The sequence below is a fragment of the Hibiscus syriacus genome, unplaced genomic scaffold, assembly GCF_006381635.1.
Source record: "Hibiscus syriacus cultivar Baekdansim isolate YM2019G1 unplaced genomic scaffold, ASM638163v2 tig00004620_pilon, whole genome shotgun sequence".
NCBI classification, from domain to species: Eukaryota; Viridiplantae; Streptophyta; class Magnoliopsida; order Malvales; family Malvaceae; genus Hibiscus; species Hibiscus syriacus.
This window is the reverse complement of record NW_024062020.1, coordinates 79199-97316: the sequence shown is the minus strand read 5'-3', so window position 1 is coordinate 97316 and position 18118 is coordinate 79199. Positions and strand designations below refer to the sequence as shown.

Here is an 18118-nt window from a genome sequence, read left to right as displayed (position 1 = left end):
AGTTTATACTTTTTTTCTTCTTCTCCTCCTTTTAGTTGATCTTGCTGAGAGTTTCTAGTTGCATCTTCATATTAACCCTCTGCAGGACAATGGAACCCATACAAGGTTTTTGATTATTGTGATTTGCTTCAGATGGTTACAAATATCATAGTAATGGCATGAAATAAGAAATTAGGCTAATGTTTAGACCATGCCAGACTTTGAATAAGTTCTGAATCTTTAATTTGATTAAAGGATTTTAATTATTGAATCTTTTTGCATCTAAAGGCTCTTGCAAATATGCAAACTTGCATAATCATGGTCATCTTCCTTATTGTATTATCTTCTGAAATTGTACTTGTTTTATCCTTTGATATTGTACTTTTTTTATTTTCGGTAAATTATTGTTCATTAAATGAAAGTCAAAGTGATTAACCTCCTTATGAGATGGTTGCAACAGGTTGATGGAGCACTAGATCTAAGCCACACTCATAACATAGGAAGAATGATTAAAGCTCACTTTCCACACTCTTTAGGTATGTTGATTCTTTGTTGTTCCCTTTCTTTTTGAGGAAATTTTAGTTTCTGGAAATGAACTCTGAAATGTGAAATTATAACATGGGGGCAATTATCATTTAAAAATTAAATTTATCAATAATCTCTCAGTAAGGCAATCATTTTTTGAGGTGTGGACTGATAATTACTATGTTTTCCCGATGCTAATGTTGCCTTGAACACGGAGACTACCTAATAAATATAGGATTCAATCGTCATTAGTGTTCTTTTATTTGCTTATGAAACTATATCAACACGAGTGTATGTTTAATAATGCTTGAACTTTGTGTTTGTACCTTGCAGTTTATTGTTATTTCACTGAAGGAGGGCATGTTCAATAATGCCAATGTCCTTTTCCGGACAAAATTTGTGGATGGTGTTTCCACAGTCCAGAGGACCGTAGCATCTAAGCCTAGCCGGTGAAGTGAAATAAGTTTCCAGATGTTTGTGGTGAGCATATATCAGTTAACTCTTTACTGTATTGCAGCACCTGCGAACATAAGAAAATGAAAACCTGGAAGAACCGGAACACTTTGACATGATATCCGAATGTTTGATTGTGTGAAGTGGTAGTGGAGGTTCAAAAATCCTTGACCTCATATTTAAGAATCCTACTTTGTATTATCAGTAACTACATACCTAGTGTTTGTTCTACTTTTATATTCATATCCACAGCCACCTCGCCAACCTCCATGGTGTTTTTCTTAGACATCAAATCATTATACTCATCTTCTGTTTTCTCGAACCCCATAGGAGTCCAACTTATGATGGTTGTTTTACAGAATAATCTGAAACAGTGGATAATTGAGAACTAGTAGAGGTATAAATATGAAAGAGTCTACAAAGTGATAGAATTGGCTTCTTGCCTGTTACTCCTGCCAAGTGGCTCATAAAGTTGTAATCATCTTGCTTTTATGCTAGGCATCAATGGTTGGCCATAAGTATGGTGTCCTTAGGTGGAGCAAAACTGGCAGTAAGGATTTTCCTTTCTTGCTTTCTTTCTGTCTACTTTGATTATTTTTTAATGTTTAAGCTTTCCTTTGAGGAGATACCTGCTAATTCTAGCAAATTTCTTACACTTTAGAGAAAACTACTGAAGGCACTCCAGCTGGTATAACATCTGTCCCCGCTGCTTGCTTAGTTCTGGTTCCACTTTTGGCATCCACTGGATACATTCTAACTCAGGTATCTATCTATCTCTCTCTCTCTTTCTCTTTCTCTTTCTCACACCAACCACATACGCACACTGGCATTCTTATGTTGTCTGAGATATTCATCATTAGCACATCTGTGGTAACTTAGCCTGGAAGGAATTTGTTCACTTAAACACCCTATGTGGGTACTTCAGGTTGTTTATTTATTTTTTTCTTCTCGTTTTCTTTTAAATGATCTTGTTAAGCTGTTCGAATTAGTTTCGTGGGCCTAATTGAGTGTTTGGATTATTGTTACATTGCAAATATTTGATTACGTAAATCTCAATTTCCACAGCACTGGCTCCCTGTTTTAATAGCTATGACCACAAGCGGTCTGTTGGAGGCCTACACAACGCAACTTGATAATGCTTTTATACCACTTGTCTTCTACAGCCTTCTTTGTTTGTAAATGCACACTTCAACCTTCCAGAAAGCTTAAACATGTGAGAATTCCTTACGCGCTTCCATCTAGAGGTTTTTTCTTTTTTATTCTTTAGTAGATATTCCTAACTGCCATCAGGGAATACAGAGAGTCTGTTGCATACCATGCCCATTGTAGTTTCAAAGTAATCCAGAATTGCTCGTAAGATGAGCCTAATGTTTTATACTTTGTTGGACTTGGCAGTTATAAGCCCTCAAAAAGGGGTAAGAATATTTAATGTTAAGCTGTCTTTCTGATATGATTCTAACATTTGGTTAACATTTGGTGTTAATGAAATTGCAGTCCTTTGTATAACTCGAGAGTTGTGCTTTGATAACCTACTAGTGCTCAAGCTCAACGTAGGGAAAGGCGTGCAATTGAGGTCTGTGCAGCAATCGGTGTAATTTTTTACCCCAAAGTTCAGTCTCTTTTTGTGTTGAATGTTGATGCCTTGTGTTTGAATATATTGCAGGTGTTGAAAAAGCTTGTTGGTCGAAGAATCCTCTACCATTTTTACTCCATGCAAGTTTATGGTTATGTATCATCACATAAAAGTGGCAGTCATAGCTCATTAACTCTTGTCCATGGGGTATGCCCTTTATATCCATTTAACTCTTTAGTACTATTCCTTTTCATGTATATTGCATCATCTATCCATGCTTCCTCCCTAACTCTGTTGTTTTGCCTATGAGACTTGTATACCAATACAAACAACTCCCTTCTGTACTTCTTTTGAGTGGGTTAAAACTACTTTTTTTTATGTTTTTATATATACATGTTTTGCAGTACCATTATAGCTTTTCATTAAGACACTGGCTTCAGCAACCCAACTGGCTTCCAACTTTAGAAGCAACTCTTGCATTGGATGAAGAGTCTGTCAGGAGGGTAGGAGATGACTCAGTTGGGGGACCATCATTTTCTCGTCAGTTGAGGCTTATTAAAATATTGATGAGAGACCTCACTGTCGATTAGGTTACACCATCAATTTGTGAGATCTTTTCTTGTGGATAAAATTGGTAGATTCGGTGTTATATGTGTTTGTATAGATAGGAATTGGTATAACAATGGGAACTCATTGATCTAATTCTAATATGATGAAAGTTTTACAGCAAAAAATCCTATCATTTACTTTTTTACGGTATTACATGTGGTAGTATAGGAAGTGGGCATTAAAAGATGTGTACTATCTGTTTTTCATCACTTCTCCAACTATAAATCATCCTTCAAATCTTTCACTTTTCTTCGTCTTCGATCTCTTGTTCCTTACAGTTTTCTCTTACAATATAAGCTAAAATCAAAATGAAATTGGGTTAGTCATTTAGTCTCCCAGTTTCATTCACATTGTTGAAGTTAAGTTATGGGTTGTGGGCCTTTTCCTTATAGTTTTTACTTTATTTTTCCTAATTTAGAGGCTCAAGTTATTTTATATAATATAATTTTTTATATAAATTAATCTATATAAATTAAACTATATTAATTTTCCTTTGCATTATTAATAATGTTTTATCTAATTTACATTTAAATAATTTTATATAATAGGTCTATTTATTAATATAATTATCATAATAAATATTTTATTATAACATTTAAAAAGTAATCATATTAATATTTTAATTACATCATAAGCTAAAAAACTTATAATTTTATTAAAATCTTATAATTTTGTCTATGTAAATATCATATCAGATCATTAACAAGTCGGATCATTTACAGGTCAGGTTAAAAACAGGTCAGGTTGAAAACATGTCAGGTTAAAAACATGTAAGGTTAAAAACAGGCCAGGTTGAAAACAGGTCGGGTAATACCAGTTATTTACCAGGTCAATATCGGGTTCGAGTTCATATCAGTCGGATGCAGTTTGGGTTCGGGTATCATATTTTCGGTTCAATTCAGGTTCAGGTCGTTCTCATGCCGGATGCAGGTCGGGTTTGGATCCATAATTTCCATGTCCAAATCGGGGTTCAAGTCAACAGCAATTACGACTCGAGTCGGTTTCGGATCGCCACAGTGCAAGTCAAAAACAGTTTTGACTAGAGTCGGTTTCAGTCAGTTTTACAGGTCGGGTCAGCTTTTTACAGCCTTACGTGCCGACAGTGCGCATGAGACTCTCCTGCCGGTCCAGGAGCATTCTGGAACTGTTCAGTCAGTCTGAACCGAGTCTGAGCTGAGTTAACTCGCTGACTTTGAATGATTGTTGACATGACTGTTGACTTTGACCATTGATGACTTTGAACAAAAAGTCAAATTTTTCGAAAAGTTATATTTTATGTTTTTTGACTTCTTGAATCCGAATCTGGAGTCCGTTTTTTCATATTCGAACATGAAGGCTTTTGAATTTACCGTCAAACTCGAGCATGCATATATACTTACGAATGATTAAATTAAGGTTAGAGAATGATCATATACTGTTATTTGAAGGTACACGAGACTCTCCCGATCGTTCGACAACTCGACCCAACTCCTCTAATCTGTTCGACCTCCTGAGCCAGTAGTCACTCGTATGACCCGTAAACCTTGTGATTACATATATTAAAATGTTCCCATTTTTATTATGAATTAGGTTCAAACACTGCTGCAGAGCATGGTGAAACAAGTGCTCAGTAGACACCCTGACCGACCGTATTTTGCGATGTGTGTTCCTTATGTGTCATATAATTGTTTTACTTTATTTAAAATGTGATTTTTCGAAATTATTGATTTACTGGACTACTATTTATGAATTATGATTGTTTGATGTATGTTATTTGGTTACTTGTTTACACTGGAAATACGATTATGCTGATTATGAACATGGAAATTTATGTTTACTATGTGAACTGTTTTATTGAGATATTGTTTTGGATATGATACTGGAGTATGGATGTTAAGCTATGATCAACCCTTGGGTAGACTCCGAAACCCCAATAACTTTCTTGGGTAAGCTCTCAGGCCCCAAGGTACTCCCTTAAGATGGCTCCTATACCTAATGAGTATTAGGTAGCCTTTATGTATGCAATTCTGAGGGAATTGCATTTTGGTGTACTGGAGGAGGGTAACTATGAGTTTTAAATTCAACTTATCGATAACCTTTACGAAACCTTACTAAAACACTTATTGATTATTTTATCTATTATGTTTTACTTGCACCATTGGAACAAATTGAGCCGCTGGCTCACCCTTTTCAAATTGTTTCCCCCCCTTTCAGATACCTTTGGATATGCACCATAAACCAGACACTTAGAAGATTGGCACATTCTTACAGAACTATATATTGTAATATTTCTATATTTCGAACTGCTTTATTTACGGTGACATGTGCTCTTATTTTGAAATACTTATGTTTATGATTTTCATTGTGATACGAATTATAATGTATTTTATTTTATTCAGACACTGACGGATTGATATTTACTCGAAGAAATTTTTATCGTTTTAACTATGTGTTCTTTTTGTTAGATATTGTTTATAATACGATTTTTAAATCATCGCTCTTGTAATTCGTTGCGTGTTCTACACTCGCTCTCTTTCTTATTCCTAAATAGGTTTAAATGTATTGTTCCCTCCCAATTATATATTTTGTCAATATAATTTTCTTTTAAAATTTAAATAATTATTTCATTTATCTCAAATTATTAATTCTATTAAAAAATAAGAGTAAAATATATGTTTAGTCACTCAAATGTTTTCGAGATTTCACAATTTTTTCTCAAAAGCATCATTAAATTTTTTCAAATTTTTTTAACCCAATAGAACCTAATTAATTGATAATTAAAGTTTTAAAAAATTATTAACCGTTAATAGACTAAACCAAAATATTAACCAACTGATTAACCAAAAACATTTGATTCAATCAATTAATTCGATTAAAATCAAAGTTTGAATACCCCTAACAATAATTGTATTATTTTGTATTGTATCCTTTTATTTCGGCCAATACTATATCGACTTTTTAATTGAAAACTTACAATCGTGATTGGTGACGCTTTCCGGAATAAATTTGTCATAACATGAGTTTAAGGTTTAAGGTTTATAACGTTGGTTTATAATAAGTTTTTCATAACTTGTTCTTTCATTATTTCACTCGTATTATCATCAAGGGTTTTTTTTTAGTGCAAAAACGAGTGAAGATAATCGTTCAGTCATTGCTCACGGTTTCTGTGCAGAGAAAATTTTAAAATAAAAGACACTTAGGTTTTACTGTTATGGTATGTCGAAATAAGAAATAAGTGTTCATTGGTCTTAAGGAACGACTTGCAATTTGTATTAATGCTTGTTGTATTCAAACTCTGCCTCAGGTAAAATCGTTTTTATTAAATCGATTTAATCTCTCTTTATTTATTAATTATCGTTTTTATTTCCTCAAATTTTGATTAAAAGATCTCATGTCAATTATAACGAAGCATTGGTGTGGTTCTTCTAAGATCTCACGTCAAAATATTTAGATTTATAATTTAATTTTAAATTAAATTTATATTCTTAAATTCAAATATTATAAAAGTTATAAATATGTTGCTCGTTTTCCTCACCTAGTCAAACTCGCAACTATAGTTGGTATAGCATAAGAAGATGGGTTGGTTGCTTTTGTTCCATTGTATCACCAATTTCTAACTCAACTAAACAATGAAATAAAAGTTGCAAATATGTTAATTTTTAGTTTTTAACAACAGAATACTAAAACGAAATAAAAACTTAAGTTTAATGATGATTTAAAAAAAATAGTTATATGACCAAAATAAAATTGTGAGAATAATTGAGGGACTAAATATATAGTTTATCCTTGTTCTTTAATAGAATTAATGGTTTATGATAATTTTAACTATTTAATTTTTAAAGAGTAAAACATCCCGAAAAATATTTTAGAATACCATCAATACAAAATGCATAATTTAAGAGACAATAGTACATTTAATCATTCTAAATATAGTGAAATATAAAATCGAGTAAGATATCAGACCTTTTTTTTATAATATAGAAGCATCTAGTTTTATTAAATATATAAAATATCTAAATTACAATGAAGGCTTATAATTATAATTGTAAACTAAACATGTAATAAATATATTTTCCTATAATCACTAACACAATAAACTAGCCACTTAAGATCTCACAAGGACCATATACAAAGAGAGAAAAACTAATTAAATAAACTCAAATAAAATGTAGATACTAACATATATGACTGCATATAAAAACGAACTACAAAAAGGATCAAGTTATTGAAAGATTATTAGCAAACCACAAATCAGAATCAAGCAACGTGAAAAACTATCCACGAACGCCAATCACTTATTCAAATCTAATCTGAAAGTCAATCGTGACGATGTTAAATCAAATCTTAAAAAAAGAATAAACAAAAATAACGGTTAAATGAATGAAAACATGTCAAAAGACAGAAAAAAATATATCATAAAGATAAAAAAATCGTGTCATAACAACATAATTATTAAAAAAAATAAATATATGATATAATAAAATAAAGTAAAACAATGATTATCAATGATCAACGACTAAGATTAAAACTAATATTGTCATCAATTGAAAAAATAAAATGGAAAAAAGACTAACGACCACAAAATAAAAAAAGAAACTTAAGGTTAAGATCTTAGGCCTTTTGTTCTTATTTCAGTGACACTTCAATTAATTAGTAACATGTTCACTCAATAAGGTTGAATATTTAACCAATAGAAGAAAAAATATTGTTGATGTAATATTTTTTTTCTAGATTTGAAAATATAAAATCGTATCTTGAGTGCGGCATCCAAAAATTCAGATTAATAAAATTAAATTTTTGATCTAAATTTTAAATTTTTTTAATTAATTTTCAGGAAAAGATAGTTACCAATGATTTTTCTTGAGAATAATTTAAGTTTAATTTAAAATCTAAACTTAGGTTTGATATTTTTTTAATCAGGTGATCAAAATTATGTTCTTATAACCATATTTTTTATTAATATAAAATAAGTACAATATAGTTAGGGATGGCAACTCAACCCGAATCCGACGGGTTCCGACCCGACCCGATCCGATCGAGTCGGATTTTTTTTTAAAAAATTCGGGTTCGGGTCGGGTCGGGTCGGGTTTTTTTTAAATGTACTGTTCGGGTCGGGTCGGGTTTAGGGTGAAAAAAATCCAACCCGACCCGACCCGAAAAATATATATAATTTTATCATATATATTTAGGGATAATTACAATAATGTCCCTCCATATATAATTTTTTTCAATTAAGTCACTGTTTTCATTGAATAAAATTTTTTTTATTATTATTTCGGGTCGGGTCGGGTTTCTAAGTCATATATTCGGGTCGGGTCGGGTCGGGTGAAACCTTAATTTCGTCGGGTCGGGTCACGGGTGAAAAACCCTTTCTTCTCGGATCGGGTCGGGTGGCCCAAAAACCCGACCCGACCCGACCCATTGCCATCCCTAAATATAGTATCTGTTGAAAGATAAATCTTAATCATTTAAAATTGAAGGCTCATATCTCTAGCATTCATGATACTTAAACTCGAAACATCAAAAAATAACAACAATTCATTAATCACCAAAATCGTTTGGTTTGTGCTATTGTTTTCTTATTTAAATGAATTATCTAGATATTCAATAAACTCAAACACAAAATTCCTCTCTCTCTCTCTCAAAAATCAGCTTAAAACATTATTTTCTTCTTTCCTTTCTCTGAACTTTTTTTTTAATAGAAATGTAAAGAATTCAAGCTTCATCTTGGTTTTCTTCTTCAACAATGGTAAGTTACTGCTTTTTAACTATAATTCAAACTGTTTTGCTTTTTCAAATAAATATTTGATCCTCTAAAATGAAAATTCCAAAAATCAATCAGATTTTAAGTTAAACTATAGTTTTTGAATGATTTTTAATTCATTTTTCCTTCAATCAGATTATAATATGTGTCACTTAATGATTAAAGGATTAATTTTTGATTAAATTGATAGAATATATAAGTAATGAGTATTAAATATATAATTATACTAATTTTGTTGAATGTGAACTACATGTGACTTGATTTCGGCCGATAATCATTGTTGTCAATTTTTGTCAATTCATCTGTTAAATGTGAAAGGCATGTTATTTGATTGACAACATTTAAATGGTTAAGTGGTTTAGTTGAAAAAATTGAAAGATCGGTTGTTAAAATAAAATATCCTAATAATTTAGTGATATTGGGTATAATTTACCCTAAAAATTAATATCTGGAATTTTATTTTTTTAGTGAATATACAAATGATTCCTCAATTATAGGATATTACATTTTGAGCCTCGTGACTATTAAAAATTATAAATAATCCTTCGATTATAAGATATTATTTTATTAAGTCTCATGATTATTAAAAGTTACAAAAATACCACTCGACTATTCATATGTTCTAAACTTGTCGTTTTCTGCTAAAAATTTGACAATCATTTGAGATGGAAATTAAACTATTAACTAAGATATGATAAAATCATATTTTAATGATATTTACTGATATAATCGATCTTTTCAAGTATTAAAACGACGACATAATATTTCAAGTATTGACTCGATGACATAATGTAAATGAAGAGTTAATTCACATAATACAACTCAAATTGATTATAAGATATGATCTTGTCATTTTTTTAAATCAATCACTGATATCCGATCTATTGACCAATTAATTCAGATCAGGTACTGTAGGGGCGAGGGCGACCCTCTCAACCCAGTTTACTCTATTTACAAACGTCAAAATTCGAACCCCTAACATTACTTAAAAAACCTAATACCTTTTCTCACTAGATAAACTTATTGTTAGTCTTATTCTATTTTAATTAATAAATTAACGTCCAACTAAAAAAAAACTCTAATCTTTAAAAAAATATCAACTTAAAAAATTAAAAAATTATTTTATAATTTTTAATAATTCAATCATCTTTTTTTGTCGTTGTCTGCTAGTACACCTCTACCTTCAATCAAGCACTCCTCTTATTCTAGAAGACTTATACCCTAAGCAAGAACGTTCTCTTTCTCGTCTCTAATCAACGTGTCCTAAGAGACCGTCAAACAATCAGAAGTTGGTTACCCAAAATGGAGAACACCGACGTTTTCCTAGGATTGCAAGATTTTCTAGACCGCATGCGCCAGCCTACCGCTGCTGATTTCGTCAAATCTATCAAAAGGTATTAATTATTTTCCCTTCCTGGTTTTTTCATTTCTCATCTTTAAATGTATATAGAGGCTCAAGATTGAACGTGATTTGCTACGAATCGGAAGTGATTAATTATTTATTTATTTGATCAATGATTTAAATTTTTTAGTCGATTTTTTTCGAATTTAAGTAGAATTCCCGATGCGGATACTTTTTTTTAATTAATTACCAAATAAAACTTAATTTCTGAAGGACTGGATAGCGGTGTTTCATTTTAGGCTGTCATTTCTAGGTTTTGACTTTTGAGTTCTGTTCGTGTCGCCATATTACAGTTTCATAGTTTCGTTCTCGAACAATGCTCCTGATCCCGAAAGGGATAGTGCGGCCGTACAGGCATTTCTTGCCAACATGGAAGCTGCTTTTAGAGCTCATCCGCTTTGGGCTGGATGCTCTGAGGAGGAGCTGGACAGTGCTGGTGAAGTAAGTCAACTTATACTGATTTTACTTGCATATATATAATGCATTAAATTACTTGCCTTTCTTATATTTGGGTAATTTGTTTTCTAGAAGAAAAAACTTCATCTGGGATTGATTTATTCACCTTTTCCTTTTTCAAATACAGGGATTGGAGAAGTATGTTATGACAAAGTTATTTGCCCGTGTGTTTGCTTCACTCTCAGATGATGTAAAGCATGATGAACAGCTTTCTGAGAAGATGGCTCTTGTTCAGCAATTCGTTCGGCCTGAGAATTTGGATATTAAGCCAACCTTTCAAAACGAGACATCATGGCTGGTAAATGGTGGAATTGATGTCTCAAATACACACGCATACACATAGTTTTTCTGTATGGAATAAACTTTCCTTTGGCATATGTTGTCTCTTTGAGCTATTTCTATTTTTTGTTATGTTTGGCAATCTGTTTTACTGAGAAGTGAGAACCCTTTTTAACCTGTGCCAGAATATGCTTTTAGATATCTTCTGTGAAAATGGTGAAATGATATGGCATTGGCTGGAAGTAACATAACATTTACAAGTTGCTTCCTTCCTTGAAGATAAGAATCAATGATTTTATCTAGAAATCAGGTGTTAACATCTACTTAATAAAAGCTGATAGGGATTCTCAAAATCCATCATGGTGAAACCATCAAAAGGCTAACATTTTTATTAGAGGCTTCCAAGGTGGGAACATTGCCTCGTAGAGAATCTATTTTCCTTAATGCATCCGTGATTGAGGCCAAAAGAGAACTTCTATCAAAGTCATATTATTGGTGGACTCTTTTGTGTCTTACCCCCAGTGTAGCATAGGAGTCTAAATTTGACATGAACTCATTTTAAGGTTTCCTCCCATGGCATGACCTAATAAGGAATGTTCACTAATGATGTGGTTTTCTTGTTCTACAAGGCCTCATGCAGTAGACTTGGTAACATGACCGGACATTTTTTATGGCAGTTTATCTCGTCTGTTTCCTATTGAATGTATGCTTATCTAGATTTAGATATTATACTTAACCAAAACCATGAACATTGATGCATAAGTGGATACTTGAAGCTGCATTCTATGAAATCGCACACACACACGCACTTTTCTCCCTTGTTTGATGCCTTAAATTTTATTTTGTTCAAATATTCCCCCCTTTTTTCAGAGCTTCATACCTCACTAATTTTCATTTTTCTATGAATTCTACACCTGACCAATGATATTGTCTTAAATATGATTATTGAATTCACTTTGATATTGTGCTCATAGCTCCAGCAGTTGGTTGAACTTGTGCTAATATTTCCGTTGTACTTAGAATTAAATGAACTTTGTTTTAGTAATGAATGAATTGGAAGATGAAGTTTTGGCTGGTTTTAAAGAATGTTGTCCTCAGAAATATTTTCCACAAAAGAGCAACTTGTTTTCTCTAGTTTTGGTTGCAAAATACTTGGAATTTGGTCAATAAGTTTTTCTCACCTAACGCTAAATAAGTTTGCTAATTTTTAATGAACGATTGTAGACTTAACCAGTTCATTATTGCAAATTATTTACAAACACTTCCCCAAAATAAGTAGTCCATCTAAAACAAGCCTGTCATCACTATGATGTCCAATCTAGCTGTAAATGTTGCTTCCTTTTTAATTTCACGCTCTTATGTGTCTGACGTTGTCTTGCATTTAATTTAAGATCTAATAACCATTGAGCAATGTATCTTGTTTTTTGGATTATTAACTATTGATCAATATATCATACCATATATACTGCCTGTATTTTTCTACCTTTTTTGCTGGTTCAGTAACAGACATTTATTATGTGCAAGATATGTCCCAACACTTGAGTGCAGTTTGATTATGGTTCTAATTTATTTCTGAAAAAGTTCTTCTTCAATGAAGCTTGTATGTTGATATGCATGGAAGTTTGGGTTCCCCAATATGATAGCTATTCTACCTATCGGTCTCTCCCCTGAATCTATACTTTACGTTGCCAGCTTGCACAGAAAGAGCTACAAAAAATCAATATGTACAAGGCTCCAAGAGACAAGCTTGTGTGTATCCTCAATTGTTGCAAGGTTATCAATAATTTATTGCTTAATGTTTCAATTGCTTCAAACAAGAATCCTCCGGGAGCTGATGATTTTCTTCCTGTGTTGATTTATGTTACCATAAAGGTAAGATTTGGTAAGATCAGTCATGTATGCATAATTTGGTTGTTTAGTTGATAATCCTCCATTAAAAAAGGGTCATAACGTTTTCTTCTAATGGAATTTGTTATGTAGGCAAATCCTCCTCAACTTCACTCAAATTTGTTGTATATACAACGTTATAGACGTCAATCTCGATTAGTTTCTGAAGCAGCCTATTTTTTCACAAACATGCTCTCTGCTGAGGCTTTCATCTCAAATATTGATGCGAAGGCCCTTTCTATGGAGGAAACTGAGTTTGAGAAAAACATGGAGTTTGCTCGAGCACTTCTTTCTGGCCTTTCAACAGATTTGGATGGTCTGTCCAGTCAAATTAACCAAATTACTGGACAAGATCAGAGTGAACCAACTGAATCCAGACATCACACTCTTAAGGAGGACCATGCTGTTAGACCTAAATCTTCTGGAAGAAAACGGTCAAGTAAAGAAGACCAGTCATCACTCACTAAAATTGCATCTATCTCAGAGTTGGAGAATAGAGGGGCAACCATACTTCTGGAGGAGGATCCGATGAGCGTGTTCCGAGAGTACCCATACATGTTTTCTCATGCCGGTGATTTGAAAATAAATGATGTTGAGGACCTGCTAAATAACTATAGACAACTTGTGTTAAAGTATGTTTATCTTTTAAAAGGATCAGATGGTGCTTCTGCGGCTTTTCCTTTGTCTATGTCGCAAGCTCAACCCGGGCAACATGTTGAAACAGTTGAGAAATCTGAAGATAATAGATCAATAGTTCAAAATTTTGGGTCACAAAAGGATTCTGATAGGGAGGATGATGATCCAAATGGAATTTCCGATCAAGAAAGTACAAAATCTGATTTTCCAAAGGAAGAGGCAGCTGCATCCTCAGAGCACAATCACGATGACACCTCTGAACAATAGCTGAGTGGTAAGATTTTTTCTTTATACCTGAATAATGTTGGCCTTTCGATATCACAGTAATGGAGCACAATGGCTCTTCTGTTCCCTTTTATGTCACGAGCAGAATGCTGCCATAACCTCAACTTAAAAGACAATGGCAGATCTTTAACTTTGAACTCAAAAAGAGACCATTTTGTTGTCAAGCAAGAGAAAACCCGAGAAGGTTGCGCATTTGGTTCCAAAAGTGATCGTGCCAATATATTGAAGTTGTGTTGAACTCCCATGGTTCAACACTGCAGAGCCTTGCTTCCAGCATGCGTACATGATGAAGGTGCAATTCTTGTGTCATCATTTGTAAACCATGATTTTGGTTCATCATGAAATTTAGGAGGATGTAAACTTGGCGACACCTTTGTGTTTGAAGCAAGGTGTGGCAATCTTTTCAATTTCACACTAATAATGTCACATTTCGGTAATTGACTTGGATATAGGTGCATTGAACACCGGTGGTGAAGAATACATTATTGACTGGTAATTTATGTTTTTTTCTGTTGTTGTTGCTACCTTGCTAGTAGGATTTGAATCTTTCATTATTTGAACTTAGAAAAAATAATAAGTATTATATATGACCGATGTTTGATACTTATTTGTTACCTTCAAAGTTTCGGTATCTGCTATCTTGCTATATTCTTCAAACCAAGAAAACCCTCTTACTAATTACTAGTAGCAAATGATGTTAAGGAATTATTTTTTTTTTGGATAAATATAAAAATTACATAATTTTTTATTAAATGTTTGATTTTGTATTATTGTATACATTTAATTTTCATTTGATTCAGTTTTTAAAAATTACAAAAGTTATTAACTTATCATCATTTTACATATATGGTAAATTACAGTAATGATCACTTAACTATTGCGGGATTTTATTTTAACCATTGATCTTTATATTTTGTCAATAAGATCACTTAACTATTTAAATGATGTCAATCAAACCATTGACTGTTAATATTTAATAGACCCAATCAAATAATGACATGTGTTATCATCTAATTAAAATTAAGATCAAATTGATAAAATATACAAATAATAAAATATCAAATGTGTAATTGTATTAAATTTTTTAATAACCACATCAGCCCTCTATTAAATATTAACAGCAGATGTCTTGATTGACATTATTTAAATAAGTAGTATGATTGAAAAAATTAAAAGATTTGCGGTTAAAATAAAATAAAATCCTCAAAAATTAAGTGGTTGTGTGTATGTAGTTTACCCAAAGAAACTAATCCTAATTTTTCAGTTCGGTGTTCCTGACCAAAGAATAATGTATTTCTGCTGGGCCTCAGTGAGAAAGTGGACATTTTCTGTTCCACTTTCCACCATTCCATGGATTTGGCTTAGTATGGTTCGGAACAGTATATTATATCATGCCTAAGGGGTTGATCATTAAACTTTTTAGAGTTAGACTATGTATCAATTACACTGTTTCATTTTATGTTGGGTTGACGAGAAGCAGAGGACAGTAGATAGCAGTGGCCTATAGAAGAGAGCTGAATTTTATGCATTGCGCATTGCAGTTCCAGGCGGCTGTAAAAGAAAGACCAATATGAACCAGAGGGGTTTCAACTATAGAACTATTTTAATACCCTTTCATTGTTTTCAAAAAATATTTAACCTTGACCGTGGTGTTTCAGAAGGGACGAGTTAAAGGTTACATGTCCAACAACATGGGCATGTGTTAAAATTCATAAATCCTCAACATCAGCTGCCAGATTCGTATCAATGAGAATGGATATGATCAATGAATAGCTGAATTCCTAAATTAGTCACAAAAAATATCACAGATATGAAAAAAAATAAAGCAACAAATGAATGCTAGAAAACAACCAGAAAGCAAAGAATATAATTCAATCAAAAGTCACCATTTCAGCACAATCAACTTCAGGATTCAAAGACCAAAATGTCTACCAAGTAAATGTAGCATAACGCTATGGAAGGTTTTAACTGTGAAAAACAAGACCACGATTACCAAATTTAGAAGAAACTAACAAATCAGACTCTGCTAAGAGGACGTAGATTTTGATTTCTTCGTGCATTTGACTATAGGATGCATACTCTTTATCACTTTTTTCCGAGCCTTCTTCACAGATTTAGCTTTCTTCGTTTTCTTAGTCACAGCAGGTATTTCCCTTATAGGACCTGGAGGTATCCCTTGCTTAAGTGCACTTCCTCTAGGAGTAACAGAGGGAGGTAACCTCAAACTTAATGGAGGTAAAGGACAGTGGGGCTTCCAAACCAAGTTGTTTTTCATTGAAAATCTTACTCTCTTTGTGCTATTCTCACATGTTTTTGCAGTCCCACCACCTTCACCGTCAGCTTCACTGATTAGCTCCCTATTCTGAGATTTTAGGCCATCCATTCTTTTTGCTCTCTTTCTCTTCTTGGAGACAACACCATTAACTTTTGGCAAATCGCAGGCACTTGCGGCATCACCATTCAAGCCCACTTCTGCAGCAACCCTCTCAAACTGGAGCTGAAGGTTCGATACCACTGATTCAGTAAACGTTAATGAATCCCCATCACCATTCTGCTCGATATTAGAACTGGCAACCTCTACAGGTAACTTAACATCATTCTCTTGATCTGCAGGGCTACATTCAGTTTTCTTGCCTTTCTTAGTCTTTTTGCCACTGCCCCCAGTTAACTTTTTGTCCTTCTTGCTTTTCTTTACCGCCTTCTTTGCAGAATCATTAATATTAACTTCAATTGGCTCTGAAACATCATTCTCACAAGCAATAGGTATCAATTCAGGCGCCTCATCTTCTTCATTACCCTCAGGAATTAAAATATCAATACCCAATGATGTCAAATCCTTCTCCAACGTCAAGAATTCCTCGTGTAGAGCTAACAAAGTCTTCCTATTGCCCTGACAGCAATCTACTGAAGAACCCAATTCATAAAACTTTGTGGAGAACCCCATCACCAAACTGATCGTCCCCAACACGACCACATCATCACCATCATCTACCTCGCCCCCAGACCTCTTAAATTCCAGGAATCTCCTTCCCATTTTAACAAACACATCAAACACATTACTCCTAATCTTCCCAACCAAAACCTTATCACCCACTTTCCCCAAGATTCCAACAAACGGCTCCAACAGAACCTCAACAACCTCCTTTCTTAATGGAATAAAGGGCCTAATTTCTTCAAGAAAAACCGAAGCAATGTGATAATTAACGCCATTCCCTTGAAACTTATCGTCAGCTAGAAATGTTCCATCGACTAAAATCCTAATCGAATTACGAGTAAATTCCAAATCCCACGACCACTTCTTCAACATAACAAAAAAACGATTCAAAAACCTACGAATTAAGAGGTAAAACTTATCTAACCTTAACTTATCAATCCCGGTCCACTCGCGACGCATCGTAAGAAGGAAAACAGAGAAATATTGGAGAGATAGACCTGGTTCGAGCTCCAGAAGAACCGAGGAAAGCTTTTCGATGATGTCGGACTGAGCCGGCATCTTGTCGGCATGCCAAACGCAATAGAAGAGACCTTTCCAGAGCTTCTTCATCTCATCATCAGAGACTTCACTCTGTGAAGGTAGCCACGATTTGAGGAGAGACCGCACGGCTCTGTCTCGGCTCGACTTGTCGCAAGCCGCTAGTTGCTTTATAAGGCTCTGACCTTCTCCGGATCCGGTCATATTGAGACTGTTCAGAAATTATTGAGAAGAAAATGTTGGGAGAGGAAGTCGTCGGGATTGGAGGCTTCGTATTTGTTGCTAAAGAAGAGCGAGCAAAAAAAAAAAAAAAAAACCCTAGGGATAGTTCCGTTCTTTCTTCTCGGGTTCTCTAAGTTTTTCTGGTAAACTACATATTTATCACTCCAATTATTATTTTTATTCTGTTTTAGCCATCCAACTACTTTTTCTTTCAAACTCATACCTAAAATTTTTTTGGCCACCCATCATTAAAAATAAATATAACTGTTGACGTGATTTTTTTTAATGTTTTCAATGATGATGTGACATTATCTTATGGTGACACATTAACAATAGCGTTATTTTTTTTACGGTGGGTGATCAAAATGAAACTAAAACTAAATGTTAAGTATGATTTTGAAAAAAAATAGTTGAGTGACCAAAATGGAATAAAAGAGATACTTGGGATAGTAAATGTGTAGTTTACACTTTTCTTAAATGAGAGAAATTAGATGAGTTTTTTTTTTTGATTGAACATAAAATTTAATGTTAAATAAAATTAAAATTATGTTTCTTGTTACACTACTTGACGCTTAGTTGACGGGTTTTAAGTAGTTT

General features: G+C 33.3%; 4 protein-coding genes across 4 annotated transcripts; 3 read left to right on the top strand and 1 right to left on the bottom strand.

Annotated features, from left to right (window-relative positions):
• Positions 1 to 816: 816 nt before the first annotated feature.
• On the top strand, positions 817 to 2250 carry LOC120195328 (dolichol kinase EVAN-like). Its single transcript, XM_039197399.1, has 4 exons — positions 817 to 984; positions 1456 to 1507; positions 1619 to 1719; positions 2023 to 2250. The coding sequence occupies exons 1-4, from the start codon at positions 976 to 978 to the stop codon at positions 2134 to 2136; spliced, it is 276 nt and encodes a 91-aa protein (XP_039053330.1). The 5' UTR covers positions 817 to 975; the 3' UTR covers positions 2137 to 2250.
• A 309-nt stretch (positions 2251 to 2559) lies between these two features.
• Positions 2560 to 3167, top strand: LOC120195497 (probable plastid-lipid-associated protein 14, chloroplastic). The gene is made up of 2 exons (XM_039197509.1): positions 2560 to 2737; positions 2935 to 3167. Exons 1-2 carry the CDS (start codon positions 2669 to 2671, stop codon positions 3118 to 3120), a joined length of 255 nt encoding a protein of 84 aa, XP_039053440.1. The 5' UTR covers positions 2560 to 2668; the 3' UTR covers positions 3121 to 3167.
• Positions 3168 to 10046: 6879 nt separating this feature from the next.
• Positions 10047 to 14315, top strand: LOC120195546 (vacuolar protein sorting-associated protein 9A-like). Its single transcript, XM_039197542.1, has 6 exons — positions 10047 to 10276; positions 10578 to 10725; positions 10868 to 11038; positions 12712 to 12891; positions 13000 to 13818; positions 13915 to 14315. The coding sequence occupies exons 1-5, from the start codon at positions 10185 to 10187 to the stop codon at positions 13807 to 13809; spliced, it is 1401 nt and encodes a 466-aa protein (XP_039053473.1). The 5' UTR covers positions 10047 to 10184; the 3' UTR covers positions 13810 to 13818; positions 13915 to 14315.
• Positions 14316 to 15715: 1400 nt separating this feature from the next.
• LOC120195537 (ribosomal RNA processing protein 1 homolog) lies at positions 15716 to 17595 on the bottom strand. The gene has a single exon (XM_039197538.1). The coding sequence runs from the start codon at positions 17501 to 17503 to the stop codon at positions 15854 to 15856; it is 1650 nt and encodes a 549-aa protein (XP_039053469.1). The 5' UTR covers positions 17504 to 17595; the 3' UTR covers positions 15716 to 15853.
• Between the last annotated feature and the right edge of the window lie 523 nt (positions 17596 to 18118).